This window comes from Oncorhynchus nerka, linkage group LG23, assembly GCF_034236695.1.
Source record: "Oncorhynchus nerka isolate Pitt River linkage group LG23, Oner_Uvic_2.0, whole genome shotgun sequence".
Lineage (NCBI taxonomy): Eukaryota > Metazoa > Chordata > Actinopteri > Salmoniformes > Salmonidae > Oncorhynchus > Oncorhynchus nerka.
The window spans coordinates 17,219,711-17,234,421 of NC_088418.1; the positions used below are offsets into that span (position 1 = coordinate 17,219,711).

General features: G+C 42.8%; 1 protein-coding gene across 1 annotated transcript; it reads left to right on the plus strand.

Moving 5' to 3' along the window:
• The first annotated feature begins 1,853 nt into the window (after positions 1-1,853).
• Positions 1,854-9,848, plus strand: LOC115106362 (interferon-induced protein with tetratricopeptide repeats 5-like). The gene is made up of 2 exons (XM_065007914.1): positions 1,854-1,963; positions 7,169-9,848. Exons 1-2 carry the CDS (start codon positions 1,890-1,892, stop codon positions 8,595-8,597), a joined length of 1,503 nt encoding a protein of 500 aa, XP_064863986.1. The 5' UTR covers positions 1,854-1,889; the 3' UTR covers positions 8,598-9,848.
• Positions 9,849-14,711: the final 4,863 nt, after the last annotated feature.

The window sequence follows — 14,711 nt, forward strand, 5'->3', positions numbered from 1 at the left end:
TCATTCTTAAATGGAAGAAGTTTGGATCCACCAAGAGTCTTCCCTGAGCTGGCTGTCCAGCCAAACAGGGGAGAGCGGCCTTTCAGAGTTCCTCTATAAAGATGGGAGAACCTTCCAGAAGGACTACCATCTCTGCAGCACTCGACCAATCAGTCCTTTATGGTAGAGATGCCAGACGGAAGCCACTCCTCAGTAAAGGCACATGACATCCCGCTTTTAGTTTGCCAAAAGGAACCTAAAGGACTCTCAGACCATGAGAAACAAGATTTTCTGATCTGATGAAACCAAGATTGAACTCTTTTGCCTGAATGCCAAGCGTCACGTCTGGAGGAAACCTGATATCATCCTTACGGTGAAGCATGGTGATGGCAGCATCATAATGCTGTGTGGATGTTTTTCAGCGGCAGGGACTGGGAGACTAGTCAGGATCGAGGGAAAGATGAACGGAGCAAAGTAAATTGAGATCATTGATGAAAACCTACTCCAGAGCGCTCAGGATCTCAGACAGGGGCAAAGTTTCCCCATCCAACAGCACAACGACCATAAGCACACAGCCAAGACAACGCAGGAGTGGCTTTGGGACAAGTCTCTGAGTGGACCAGACAGAGCCCGGCCTGACACCCTAGATCCACTTAAATTTGCTTACCGCCCCAATAGATCCACAGATGATGCAATCACAATGCATGCTGACCTATCCCATCTGGACATGAGGAATACCTATGTAAGAATGCTGTTCATTGACTATAGCTCAGCATTCAACACCATAGTACCCTCCAAGCTCATCATTAAACTTAAGGCCCTGGGTCTGAACACCGCCCTGTGCAACTGGGTCCTTGACTTCCTGATGGGCCACCACCAGGTGGTGAAGGTAGGAAAAAAACACCTCCACTTCGCTGATACTCAACACTGGGGCCCCACAAGGATGCGTGCTCAGCCACCTCCTGTACTCCCTCCAACTCAATCATTAAGTTTGCAGACAACACAACAGTAGAAGGCCTGATTACCAACAATGATGAGACAGCCTACAAGGAGGAGGTTAGGGCCCTGGGAGTGTGGTGCCAGGAAAATAACCTCTCACCCAACATCAACAAAACAAAAGAGTAGATTGTGGACTTCATAAAAGGGCAGAGGGAGCAACTCCGTGTCCACATCGATGGGATGGCAGTGGAGAAGGTGGAAAGCTTCACGTTCCTCAGCGTACATATCACTGACAAATTGAAATGGTCCACCAACACAGATAGTGTGGTGAAGAAGGCACAACAGCATCTCTTCAACCTCAGGAGGCTAAAGAAATTTGGCTTGGCACCTAAAACCCTCACAAACTTCTACAGATGCACAATTGAGAGCATCTTGTCGGGCTGTATCACCGTCTGGTACGGAACTGCACCGCCCGCAACCGCAGGGCTCTCCAGAGGTCATTGGCAAACTTCCATGATCATTGGCAAACTTCAGACGGGCCTGGCCATGCGCTGGCTTGAGCAGGGGGACCTTGCGTGCGCTGCAGGATTTTAATCCATGAGTTCAAACAGGTGCAGTTAATGCAGGTAATGAGTGGAGAACAGGAGGGCTTCTTAAAGAAAAAGTAACAGGTCTGTGAGAGCTGGAATTCTTACTGGTTGGTAGGTGATCAAATACTTATGTCATGAAATAAAATGCAAATGAATGACTTAAAAATCATACAATGTCATTTTCTGGATTTTTGTTTTATATTCCGTCTCTCACAGTTGAAGTGTACCTATGATAAAAATTACAGACCTCTACTTGCTTTGTAAGTAGGAAAACCTGCAAAATCGTCAGTGTATCAAATACTTGTTCTCCCCACTGTATATGGCAAGCACGTATCAGTTTCGTTTTCCTTTCTGCTAAATGAAAAGCTTTGATTTCACAGGATGTGGGTATTGTTTCTGAGTGTTATTATCTCAATACTGTTGCCTTCCTTCTCTGCCATTGACTGTAAAATGAGGTAAGAATTTTACAAAAATTATAACATATTTGAATGACATGCACGTACATAATCTCTCTCTCTAATGTACTTAATATAACACAATAATAAACAATGTTGTTGTGTTATGAGTGAGAAAGAGAGAGTGGAGTTATGGTGGACTGAACACTTTGCTGCAGAACGTCTCAAGATAAAAGCGGAATATTCAATATTTGTACATTTGACTAAATATTAGCACTTCAATTCACCTACTCGTGTGCAATAACCTTCCATCTGGATAACACAAAACAAATTGTAAGGCTAGAGAAATGTATTGACCAATATTACCAATATAATCAACACTCAAACATGTTGTAAAGTAAGCATGGTGAACCAATCCCCAAAAGAAAACACAACTCCTCGATAACTATTGTAAAAATATACTGTGTCCATAAAATGTACATAGGTTCAGATCTTTTGTGAAACAGCACAGTTAAAAATATATGGCAAATAAAAATCTAACTGGATGGTCTTCAGAGATAGATCGGAGGGGTTGAGGGTAGATGAAGAAAAACAAACAAAAGATAATTATTGTAAAATACATTGTGTCTGTAAAGTGTATAAAGTACGTATAAGCTGGAAGTAGAAACGTATGTGTTGTCGTCCATTAGTTTACTCCAATTATGGGAGAGTGGTAAGGTTAGGGGAAAATAATAAAGAAATATATATTTTTTAAAGATATACAGTACCAGTCAAAAGTTTGGACACACCTACTCATTCCAGGGTTTTTCTTTATTTTTACTATTTACTACATCAAACTATAAAATAACACATATGGAATCATGTAGTAACCAAACAGTGTAAAACAATATATATTATATTTGAGATTCTTCAAAGTAGCCACCCTTTGCCTTGATGAGAGCTTTGCACACTCTTGACATTCTCTCAACGAGCATCATGAGGTAGTCGACTTCCGGCGCCGACAGAGATGGCCGCCTCGCTTCGCGTTCCTAGGAAACTATGCAGTTTTTTGTTTTTTTACGTGTTATTTCTTACATTAGTACCCCAGGTCATCTTAGGTTTCATTACATACAGTCGAGAAGAACTACTGAATATAAGATCAGCGTCAACTCACCATCAGTACGACCAAGAATATGTTTTCCGCGACGCGGAAATTGATTCCAGGCAGCGACCCCAAAAAACGACTTCGTAAAAGAGGGAAACGTAGCGGTCTTCTGGTCAGACTCCGGACACGGGCACATCGTGCACCACTCCCTAGCATTCTTCTTGCCAATGTCCAGTCTCTTGACAACAAGGTTGATGAAATCCGAGCAAGGGTAGCATTCCAGAGGGACATCAGAGACTGTAACGTTCTCTGCTTCACGGAAACATGGCTCACTGGAGAGACGCTATCCGGGGCGGTGCAGCCAACGGGTTTCTCCACGCATCGCGCCGACAGAAACAAACATCTTTCTGGTAAGAAGAGTGGCGGGGGCGTATGCCTCATGACTAACGAGACATGGTGTGATGAAGGAAACATACAGGAACTCAAATCCTTCTGTTCACCTGATTTAGAATTCCTCACAATCAAATGTAGACCGCATTATCTACCAAGAGAATTCTCTTCGATTATAATCACAGCCGTATATATTCCCCCCAAGCAGACACATCGATGGCTCTGAACAAACTTTATTTAACTCTCTGCAAACTGGAAACCATTTATCCGGAGGCTGCATTCATTGTAGCTGGGGATTTTAACAAAGCTAATCTGAAAACAAGACTCCCTAAATTTTATCAGCATATCGATTGCGCAACCAGGGGTGGTAAAACCTTGGATCATTGTTACTCTAACTTCGCATGACGCATATAAGGCCCTGCCCCGCCCCCCTTTCGGAAAAGCTGACCACGACTCCATTTTGTTGATCCCTGCCTACAGACAGAAACTTAAACAAGAGGCTCCCACGCTGAGGTCTGTCCAACGCTGGTCCGACCAAGCTGACTCCACACTCCAAGACTGCTTCCATCACGTGGACTGGGACATGTTTCGTATTGCGTCAGATAACAATATTGACGAATACGCTGATTCGGTGTGCGAGTTCATTAGAACGTGCGTTGAAGATGTCGTTCCCATAGCAACGATAAAAACATTCCCTAACCAGAAACCGTGGATTGATGGCAGCATTAGCGTGAAACTGAAAGCGCGAACCACTGCTTTTAATCAGGGCAAGGTGTCTGGTAACATGACCGAATACAAACAGTGCAGCTATTCCCTCCGCAAGGCTATCAAACAAGCTAAGCGTCAGTACAGAGACAAAGTAGAATCTCAATTCAACGGCTCAGACACAAGAGGCATGTGGCAGGGTCTACAGTCAATCACGGACTACAAGAAGAAACCCAGCCCAGTCATGGACCAGGATGTCTTGCTTCCAGGCAGACTAAATAACTTTTTTGCCCGCTTTGAGGACAATACAGTGCCACTGACACGGCCTGCAACGAAAACATGCGGTCTCTCCTTCACTGCAGCCGAGGTGACATTTAAACGTGTTAACCCTCGCAAGGCTGCAGGCCCAGACGGCATCCCCAGCCGCGCCCTCATGGCATGCGCAGACCAGCTGGCCGGTGTGTTTACGGACATATTCAATCAATCCCTATACCAGTCTGCTGTTCCCACATGCTTCAAGAGGGCCACCATTGTTCCTGTTCCCAAGAAAGCTAAGGTAACTGAGCTAAACGACTACCGCCCCGTAGCACTCACTTCCGTCATCATGAAGTGCTCTGAGAGACTAGTCAAGGACCATATCACCTCCACCCTACCTGACACCCTAGACCCACTCCAATTTGCTTACCGCCCAAATAGGTCCACAGACGATGCAATCTCAACCACACTGCACACTGCCCTAACCCATCTGGACAAGAGGAATACCTATGTGAGAATGCTGTTCATCGACTACAGCTCGGCATTCAACACCATAGTACCCTCCAAGCTCGTCATCAACCTCGAGACCCTGGGTCTCGACCCCGCCCTGTGCAACTGGGTACTGGACTTCCTGACGGGCCGCCCCCAGGTGGCGAGGGTAGGCAACAACATCTCCTCCCCGCTGATCCTCAACACGGGGGCCCCACAAGGGTGCGTTCTGAGCCCTCTCCTGTACTCCCTGTTCACCCACGACTGCGTGGCCACGCACGCCTCCAACTCAATCATCAAGTTTGCGGACGACACAACAGTGGTAGGCTTGATTACCAACAACGACGAGACGGCCTACAGGGAGGAGGTGAGGGCCCTCGGAGTGTGGTGTCAGGAAAATAACCTCACACTCAACGTCAACAAAACTAAGGAGATGATTGTGGACTTCAGGAAACAGCAGAGGGAACACCCCCCTATCCACATCGATGGAACAGTAGTGGAGAGGGTAGCAAGTTTTAAGTTCATCGGCATACACATCACAGACAAACTGAATTGGTCCACTCACACAGACAGCGCCGTGAAGAACGACGGAGGCTGAAGAAATTTGGCTTGTCACCAAAAGCACTCACAAACGTCTACAGATGCACAATCGAGAGCATCCTGGCGGGCTGTATCACCGCCTGGTACGGCAACTGCTCTGCCCTCAACCGTAAGGCTCTCCAGAGGGTAGTGAGGTCTGCACAACGCATCACCGGGGGCAAACTACCTGCCCTCCAGGACACCTACACCACCCGATGTTACAGGAAGGCCATAAAGATCATCAAGGACATCAACCACCCGAGCCACTGCCTGTTCACCCCGCTATCATCCAGAAGGCGAGGTCAGTACAGGTGCATCAAAGCTGGGGCCGAGAGACTGAAAAACAGCTTCTATCTCAAGGCCATCAGACTGTTAAACAGCCACCACTAACATTGAGTGGCTGCTGCCAACACACTGACATTGACACTGACCCAACTCCAGCCACTTTAATAATGGGAATTGATGGGAAATGATGTAAATATATCACTAGCCACTTTAAACAATGCTACCTTATATAATGTTAGTTACCCTACATTATTCATCTCATATGCATACGTATATACTGTACTCTATATCATCGACTGCATCCTTATGTAATACATGTATCACTAGCCACTTTAACTATGCCACTTTGTTTACTTTGTCTACATACTCATCTCATATGTATATACTGTACTCGATACCATCTACTGTATGCTGCCCTGTACCATCACTCATTCATATATCCTTATGTACATATTCTTTATCCCCTTACACTGTGTATAAGACAGTAGTTTTGGAATTGTTAGTTAGATTACTTGTTGGTTATTACTGCATTGTCGGAACTAGAAGCACAAGCATTTCGCTACACTTGCACTAACATCTGCTAACCATGTGTATGTGACAAATAAAATTTGATTTGGAATTAATTTCAATTAACAGGTGTGCCTTGTTAATTTCTGGAATTTCATTCTTTCTTAATGCGTTTGAGCCAATCAGTTGTGTTGTAACAAGGTAGGGGTGGTATACAGAATATATCCCCATTTGGTAAAATACCATGTCCATATTATGGCAAGAACTGCAAAAATAAGCAAAGAGAAACGACAGTCCATCATTACCTTAAGACATGAAGGTCAGTCAATACGGACAATTTCAATAACTTTTAAAGCTTCTTCAAGTGCAGTCGAAAAACCATCAAGCGCTATGATGAAACTGTCTCTCATGACGACCGCCACAGGAATGGAAGACTAAGAGTTACCTCTTCTGCAGAGGATATATTCATTAGATTTACCAGCCACAGAAAAAGCAGCCCAAATAAATGCATCACAGATTTCAAGCAAAAGACATATCTCAACATCAACTGCCAACAAGTGCTCACCATATGTGGGAACTCCTTCAAGACTGTTGGAAAAGCATTCCAGATGAAGCTGGTTGAGAGAATGCCAAGAGTGTGCAGTGCTGTCATCAAAGCAAAGGGTGGCTATTTGAAGAACCACAAATATAACATTTATTTTGATTTGTTTAACACTTTTTTGGTTAATACATAATCCCATACATGTTATTTCATAGTTGTGAGGTCTTCACTATTATTCAACAATGTAGAAAAAAGTAAAATAAAGAAAAACCCTTGAATGAGTAGGTGTGTCCAAACCTTTGACTGGTACTGTCCATGCTGTTGTGATGATGATGAGGATGATGATGGCTGATAACAACGACAACAATGATGGGCTAATAATAATATTATAATAACAAATACTAATGGGTATTTTTCTTTTTTCTCATAGCGCTTCTGTCACAACAGATATGGAAGTGAAGCTGAAAGCACTTGAGTGTCACTTTACATGGGGAATAGAAAAGGATGACATCAAGGACCGGGACAGCCTCCCTGAAAAACTCCTGTATCGCATCATGAAGTTCAGCAGTCCGAACCATGCCACATATTTCAACTTACTAGCCTTTCTGAGCCACCTGGAGGAAAACAATGTTAGTGCTCTTGAGTATCTCCACAAGGCTGAGAGTGCATTGAAGAATAGACAGGATGATACAGAGTTACTGGTAACCTATGCTAACTTTGCATGGGTTCACTATCACTCAGGGAACATGAATGATGTGGATGCCTACATTGGAAAGCTGGAAAACATCAATAAGGGTGTTACGACTGCTATTCAAGGCAGCTTACCTTCAATACATGGTGAGAAGGCTTTGAGTTTTCTAAGGCTTGGGGGGCTATTTTATTTGGGGGCAAAGGAGAGCTTTCAGAAAGCTCTTAAGGAAGAACCAGACAATGCATCCTTCAACGTGGGCTATGCCATGGTCCTGTACAGGTTGGAGGGATTAGCCATGGATGGAACAGAGAGGTTGGCGCATACTGAAGGTGCTACTCAGCTAAGGAAAGCCTTATCCTTAGAGCCCGATAACACTGAAATCATGGTCCTACTAGCTGTGCAGCTTCAAAACCAAAGTCGACATGAGTCCATGAAACTCATCAAAGAGGCCCTCAGACTGTCTCCTGACGTGCCTCACGTCACATATTACTTGGCCGAGTATTTCAGGCATGCGGACATCAATGAGACCCTGGAGGTTTTGGAGGAAGCTGTCGAACTGTCTGTAAACTCCCCCTTCATGCATTACCAAATCGGCCTGTGTCACAAACAGCAGTTCCACCAGATGTCTGAGCAGAAGAGGGAAGGGAGTTGGATCAAAGCACGCCAGATAAAAGAGAAGAGAGAGCTCTGCATCCATCACTTCTCCAGAGCTGTGGAACTGAAGCCATCCAGCATCCAATTCAGATTGAACCTGGCTGAGGCTTACGGAGCCAACTACCAGCTGGAGGAGGCGATGAAAATCTTCACCAACCTGCTGAAAGATGAGTCCCTTAGTGACTCAGACAAGCAGCAATGCCACTCCTGTTTCGGACGGTTTCTGTACTACGCTAAGAAAGACGTGTATGGTGCTGTGACCCAGTTCAAAAAGGGCTACCAGATTCCGATTGAGAGTTGGCACAGGAATAAGGCTAGGAAGATACTGATGCAGATAGCAGAGTGGTGTCAGACTAAAAAGAAGACAGTTGGTGATGCCTCTGAGATTTTGGAATTCCTCACCACTGAAGACAAAAAAGGCAGAAATGCTGAAGAGCCAAGGAGAGTCGAGGTGCACTCTTCAGACACAGATGACCTTACAGATGCCCTAGGCAAAGGAATGAAACTGATATGATATAGGGGACACCGGTGATGGTTGACACAGTGCTAATTACTCCCAATTGAAATGGTGCTGTGTAATAATTGGAAGGTTAAAATGTATGAATTTGAAAGAACTCATCCACCTGGTCAATTTATGTCAACATGACAAAACATTGTGGTGAGATGAATGTGTTTTTCATAGGTAAAAGTCAAGCCATGTGGTAACTAACATCTTAATTAGCATTGGGGGGTGGTGTAGTTGGGGATGGTTGTCACATGGAATACAGGGTTGGTTGTCACTTTCAATATTGCCACCCCCGGTATACAATAAATTGCAAGCTATTTTGTTCTTGTGATATAAAGAGCTCCCTTCGTTGCTTTTCTCTCAAACACACATGTTTTCTGTCACACACCCACACACCCACACACGCATATTTTTTTATTTTTACCTTTATTTTACTAGGCAAGTCAGTTAAGAACAAATTCTTATTTACAATGACAGCCTAGGAACAGTGGGTTAACTGCCTGTTCAGGGGCAGAACGACAGATTGTACCTTGTCAGCTCGGGGGTTTGAACTTGCAACCTTCCGGTTACTAGTCCAACGCTCTAACCACTAGGCTACCCTGCCGTCCCAAGCAAGCACACACACACACACACACACACACAAATTCACTGAAAATGACGCGTGTTATCCTCACGGCATAAAATGCTGAATTTTGTTAGAAATATTGTTCGATCAAGTAAAGGAATAAGCTACAAGCAAATATTGTGACAACCAACCCCATACTGTGTGACATCCAAACCCGCAATGTGACTGGTTGTCACAAGTGGACAGAGTGTGTTTGATGGCTTTTAACTCCATGTTGGGATAAGATAAGAGGATAAAAAAAGGTCCCCATTTCAACCCTTGACCTTGGTCTTTCTCCTAACATCGAAAAGAGTCTTGTAAGATATACTGGTGCTGAGAAATACACATATTGTTACACAACACATGGCTTATTGGAGTACTGCTACATGCATTTTAAATGGTTTTAATCATAAAGTGTAACAGTAACTTCAAGTTGCGTGCATTTTTCTTATGTTCGATTTTTTTGTGTTAAATTGCAACATTTATCTTTTTGAATTAGAATGTATTACTTTAGGAAAACATGTTTTTATGTATTTGGATGTGTCACCTTTCAGGTAGTTGATTAGATATCTTCACCGACCGTTCAACTGTTGTTGCTCTTGTAACTGGCATTAACATTGTGAAAGAGATAATAAAACATACTGCCATAAACTTGATGATCTTTGAGCTTGTTAACGTGCTTCTTTCTACTTTGCTCCAAAAACCAACCTAAAGGCCAAATATTAAATCTTCTTATTTTTCCCTCTAAGTATTTCCATGCTGGCACTTTGACAAACGTTTGGGGGGGAGTCGTTGGAAGTCTGACAGTGAGTTGACCTTCCAGTTAGTCGAAAGGGTCAAATAAGACAATAATATTTTGATGTTGTTCACATTTAAAGATACATTCCTTAACTAAATTAAACATATTTCATTACAGATATTAACAAGTGTAGTGACTGGATAGTCTATGTAGGCCTAATGCAATTTCCCTGCGAATTCTTCAAGGCCACGAATAAAAGAAAGCTTGCTTCAGATTAAAAAGTCAAAGTGAGAGATCATGAATCAGTCTCTTAACGTCGTAATATCCTAAGTAGAATGCTGCTGTGTTTTCTGCTCTATTTTGACTGAGCATTTGCCACGGATGGAGCCCAAACTTTAAGCACACTGTATGTTTTTACATCTCAATAGCTTTGCCCCTCTACACCAAAACATACGGGGTTGTTTGGTTGACCCAACTGCTGGTTTGCAGGCGATGGGTCACTTAGTTGGGTTGTTCTCTTTAAAAACTGTTGCGTTATTGATGCTGGGTGCTGGGTTGTTCTCTTTAAAAACTGTTGGGTTATTGATGCTGGGTGCTGGGTTGTCGCTGATGGGTTATTGAGATCAGAACACTGGAGGTGTAGTTTATTAGGGGTGTGGCTTTCAGGTAGTTATTTTTAGCCACCAATGAGAGTAAATGTCATTCCTATTAATCTGTTCTGTTGTATAGTTATCAAATGTTGAGGTCGAACATTGATCATGTTGTAGTTTCAATGACGCTTACAGAAGAGTATGAGTTCCCTAAAAGTTCCTTAACCTGGCAGTGTGTCTGGGGTCCTCCCCTAGAATTTGTCAAGCATCTAAAGGTAATTTAAAGATTTTTACACAATCCAATATGCCGTCTCCATTTAGAACACAAAGTAAGCAAAAATACTCACAGTCATCAAGCTAGGTAAGAGATCATTATTCAAAATGCTTACGTGATTAATAAGACTGAACTAGACCAAAGGTAAATCAATAATAAATATTGTGTTGCACCTTTGACCAAGAGCCTAACAACTGAACAACTCTTGAAAAAAATACAAAGACTTTTGTTTGTCTTTATTAAAACTCTCTATTTAAAATTTCTCCCAGACCGACCAGCCAGCCCTAGCCGCCTGCACGCCCAACCCCCACCAGTTTAGTCAATAACTCAACTCCCTCACAACACAATTTCCTTCCCAGTTCACAACATTCATTTTTTAAATTGGAAACAAAAAAAATCATTAAAAGAAACACATACACCTCAAATATAAAGTACATTAACACACAGAAACAGCAAATCCGCCATAAAATGTATCACACTGTCATGTTCTGACCTTAGTTTTTTTTTATGTCTTTGTGTTAGGTTGTTCAGGGCGTGAGTTGGGGTGGGTAGTCTATGTTCTTTTTCTATGTTATATTTCTATGTCTTGGCCTGGTATGGTTCTCAATCAGGGACAGCTGTCTATCATTGTCTCTGATTGAGAACCATACTTAGGTACCCTTTTCCCCCACCTGTTTTGTGGGAAGTTAACTTTGTCTTTGTTCAGGGCACATAGCCCAAAGCTTCAGGGTTTGGTTTTTGTTCTTCGTTTTGTCGGCGTAATTTTTGAATAAAGAGAAAATGTATGCTTACCATGCTGCACCTTGGTCCAGTCCTTCAGCCAGCCGTGACAGAACTTCCCACCACCAACGGACCAAGCAGCATGGCAAGGTGGACTCCTGGACATGGGAGGATGTTCTGGATGGCAAGGGAGTCTACACATGGGAGGAGATCCTGGCGGGAAGGGGAGCAGAGGCAGCCGGAGAAACGAACCAGCGGTATGTGGGAACACGGCTGGCAAGGAAGCCTGAGAGGCAGCCACCTCATGAAGCTGGTTGAGAGAATGTCAAGAGTGTGCAAAGCTGTCATCAAGGCAAAGGGTGGCTATTCGAAGAACCACAAATATAACATTTATTTTGATTTGTTTAACACTTTTTTGGTTAATACATAATCCCATACATGTTATTTCATAGTTGTGATGTCTTCACTATTATTCTACAATGTAGAACATAGTAAAAATAAAGAAAAACCACTGAATGAGAAGGTGTTCTAAAACGTTTGACCGGTTGTGTAAGTATTCAGACCCATTGCTATGAGACCCGAAATTGAGCTCAGGTGCATCCTGTTTCCATTGATCATCCTTGAGATGTTTCTACAACTTGAAGCATTTCGCTATACCTACAATAACATATGTGACAAATAAAATTGGATTTGGTTTGATTTGACTTGAACTCGGTCTAACATCTCTGGAGAGATCTGAAAATAGCTGAGCAGCAACGCTCCTCATACAACCTGACAGAGCTTCAGAGGATCTGCAGAGAAGAATGGGAGAAATTCCCCAAATACAGGTGTGCCAAGTTTGTAGCATCATACCCAAGAAGACTCGAGGCTGTAATCACTGCCAAAGGTGCTTTAACAAAGTACTGAGTAAAGGGTCTGAATACTTATGTAAATGTAATATTTCCAGAGGGGGGGGGTTATACTTTTGCAAAAATGTCTAAAAACCTGTTTTTGCTTTGTCATTATGGGGCATTGTGTGTAGATTGATGAGGGGGAAAAAACAATTAAATTAATTTTAGAATAAGGCTGTAATGTAACAAAATAAGGCAAAGGGGAAGGGTCTGAATACTTTGAATGCACTGTTAAATGCCTCCAGTATCAATATTTCCAAGAAAACAAAACCAGGGAGAAAAGAGAATATGTAGACATGCTGAGATGAAAGAACATACTCTTTGCCAGAATTCATTCAGCCTTCATGAGACCATAACATGTGCAAATATGTCCCCTTTTGTGTTTTACACCTCCAGCAGAGGTATTGCATTTCTGAATGCATGATATTCAGTTTCACTGACATATAGTATGTTCTATGGATGGCCTTAAACTGCAGTCATTTACGTCTGAGATTATATGAACATGACTGAGCATTAAATCAAATCTGTATCCATTCATCATCATCATCATCAATAGCTTCTACCAGGTCTTCCTCACATTTTTGTTTTACATGTTAAGTGTTATTCTGGAAAAGCCTCTATCAACCATTGATACAGTTTGGAAATCAACTTGAGGTTTGGCAGACTGCCTTAAAATAGTATCAGGCTTGTCCAGTGTTTGCTGCACAGAGTGAATAAAGTGAAGTATCTGCTGGTCTTCCCTGGCTGCCTGACCCTGCTGAGACCCCAGTCACCATCTGATCCTCCTAAAATGACAAATAATTACCTTGGAGTACATTTATACATTATATTATCCAAGAATAGAATCAATGGTTCAATAATTGAAATGACCATTATTTCCAGATCCCAGACTGTAGCTTTAAGCTTAAACTGCTGTCCTGTAACTACCTATCAATTCAAGATGGAACATTGTATCATTCAATGGTATTGTTAATATATTGCAAAATTCACCTGAGCTCCGTAGACTGATCTTCCCTGGCTGTCTGACCCTGCTGTCACCATCTAATCGTGCTAAGACATGATGAGCTTAGAGTCGTGTACTGACTGCACTAGAGGGCTGCATTCCTGCGGCGTGCCTGCGGGACCTGCAGGTCCTGACAGAGATCATTGTGGCGCAGTGGGCGGGAGCTGGAAAACTAGGAAACTAGTTTTGTTGTCCCATCGATTATTTGGAAACGGTCCTCTTTCTGCATTGTATGCATTAGCCTACCTATTGTATTAAAAGCACATATTTTTGGCTGCATCAACTTCAGTAGCCTACTACTCCTAGCTAGGCGTGAGAGTTCAAGTGCGCCTAGTATGTGTGGTCTCATTGATATAGAGTAGGCTGCCTACATGTGCGGAGAATCATGTGGCAGTTAACTTGAATATGACATTTATTTAAATGTGATTCGACTGTAGTTTATTACAGTATCTGTAAATAAATATTGATCATGGAAAGTGGAGGGCGCTCAACCATGTGCAATGAACAAATGTAATCATACTTGAAAAGGCACAAAGCGCACATCGGTTAGAGAACTATGGTGAGCGATCGTTGCGCCTTTTCATTTTCAATAAGTATTGATTACTCATTTGTCTCTGCCTGCAAATCGTCCTCCTAAAAGTTAGGCTATATCCCATAGGACTATGAAAAACGTAGCAGGTGTCGTTGTCATCATTCTTGCTGCTTCCAGTTCACGAGAACAGGTGCGCGTGTGGTCTCTACAGTAGCCTACATAGGCTATAGCCTATGCATGTGCGAAGAAGCACGGGGCAGTTATCTTTCCAGGGAAATGTACTGCCTAAATAGGCATATGATTAGGCTATAGTTTACTACATTGCCTAGAAATAGGCCTAAATATTGGTCACCCATTATTTCTCTATCCGAAAATCCTCCCTCTGGTAAAGGGTATAGCTCAAGAGAAAGTGCAATCTTTCTCTACAAAATGCATGCTGTGTGTTCACAATACATTTGACATGATATTGATCCCATACAGTTCTTGCAGTAGCGGGCGGGAGTCAGTCTGACAGAAATCCAACAGGGAAGAACTGGAGAGGGATGAAGAAATTGGTCCTGCGCAGACTTTTACAATGCACCATGAGAGTGAAGCCTGTAACATTAGAGCTGTTTATATTTTCTATTTCACATTTATTTAACCAGGTAGGCCAGTTGAGAACAAGTTCTCATTTACAACTGTGACCTGGCCAAGATAAAGCAAAGCAGTGCGACACAAACAACAACACAGAGTTACACATGAAATAAACAAACATACAGTCAATAACACAAC

Bases quoted from the DNA above. Each gene is read 5' to 3' on its own strand.
- LOC115106362 (XM_065007914.1), top strand. From the start codon at position 1,890: ATGTGGGTATTGTTTCTGAGTGTTATTATCTCAATACTGTTGCCTTCC. The intron at 1,964-7,168 runs GTAAGAATTTTA...TTTTTCTCATAG, and splicing joins GCCATTGACTGTAAAATGAG to CGCTTCTGTCACAACAGATA.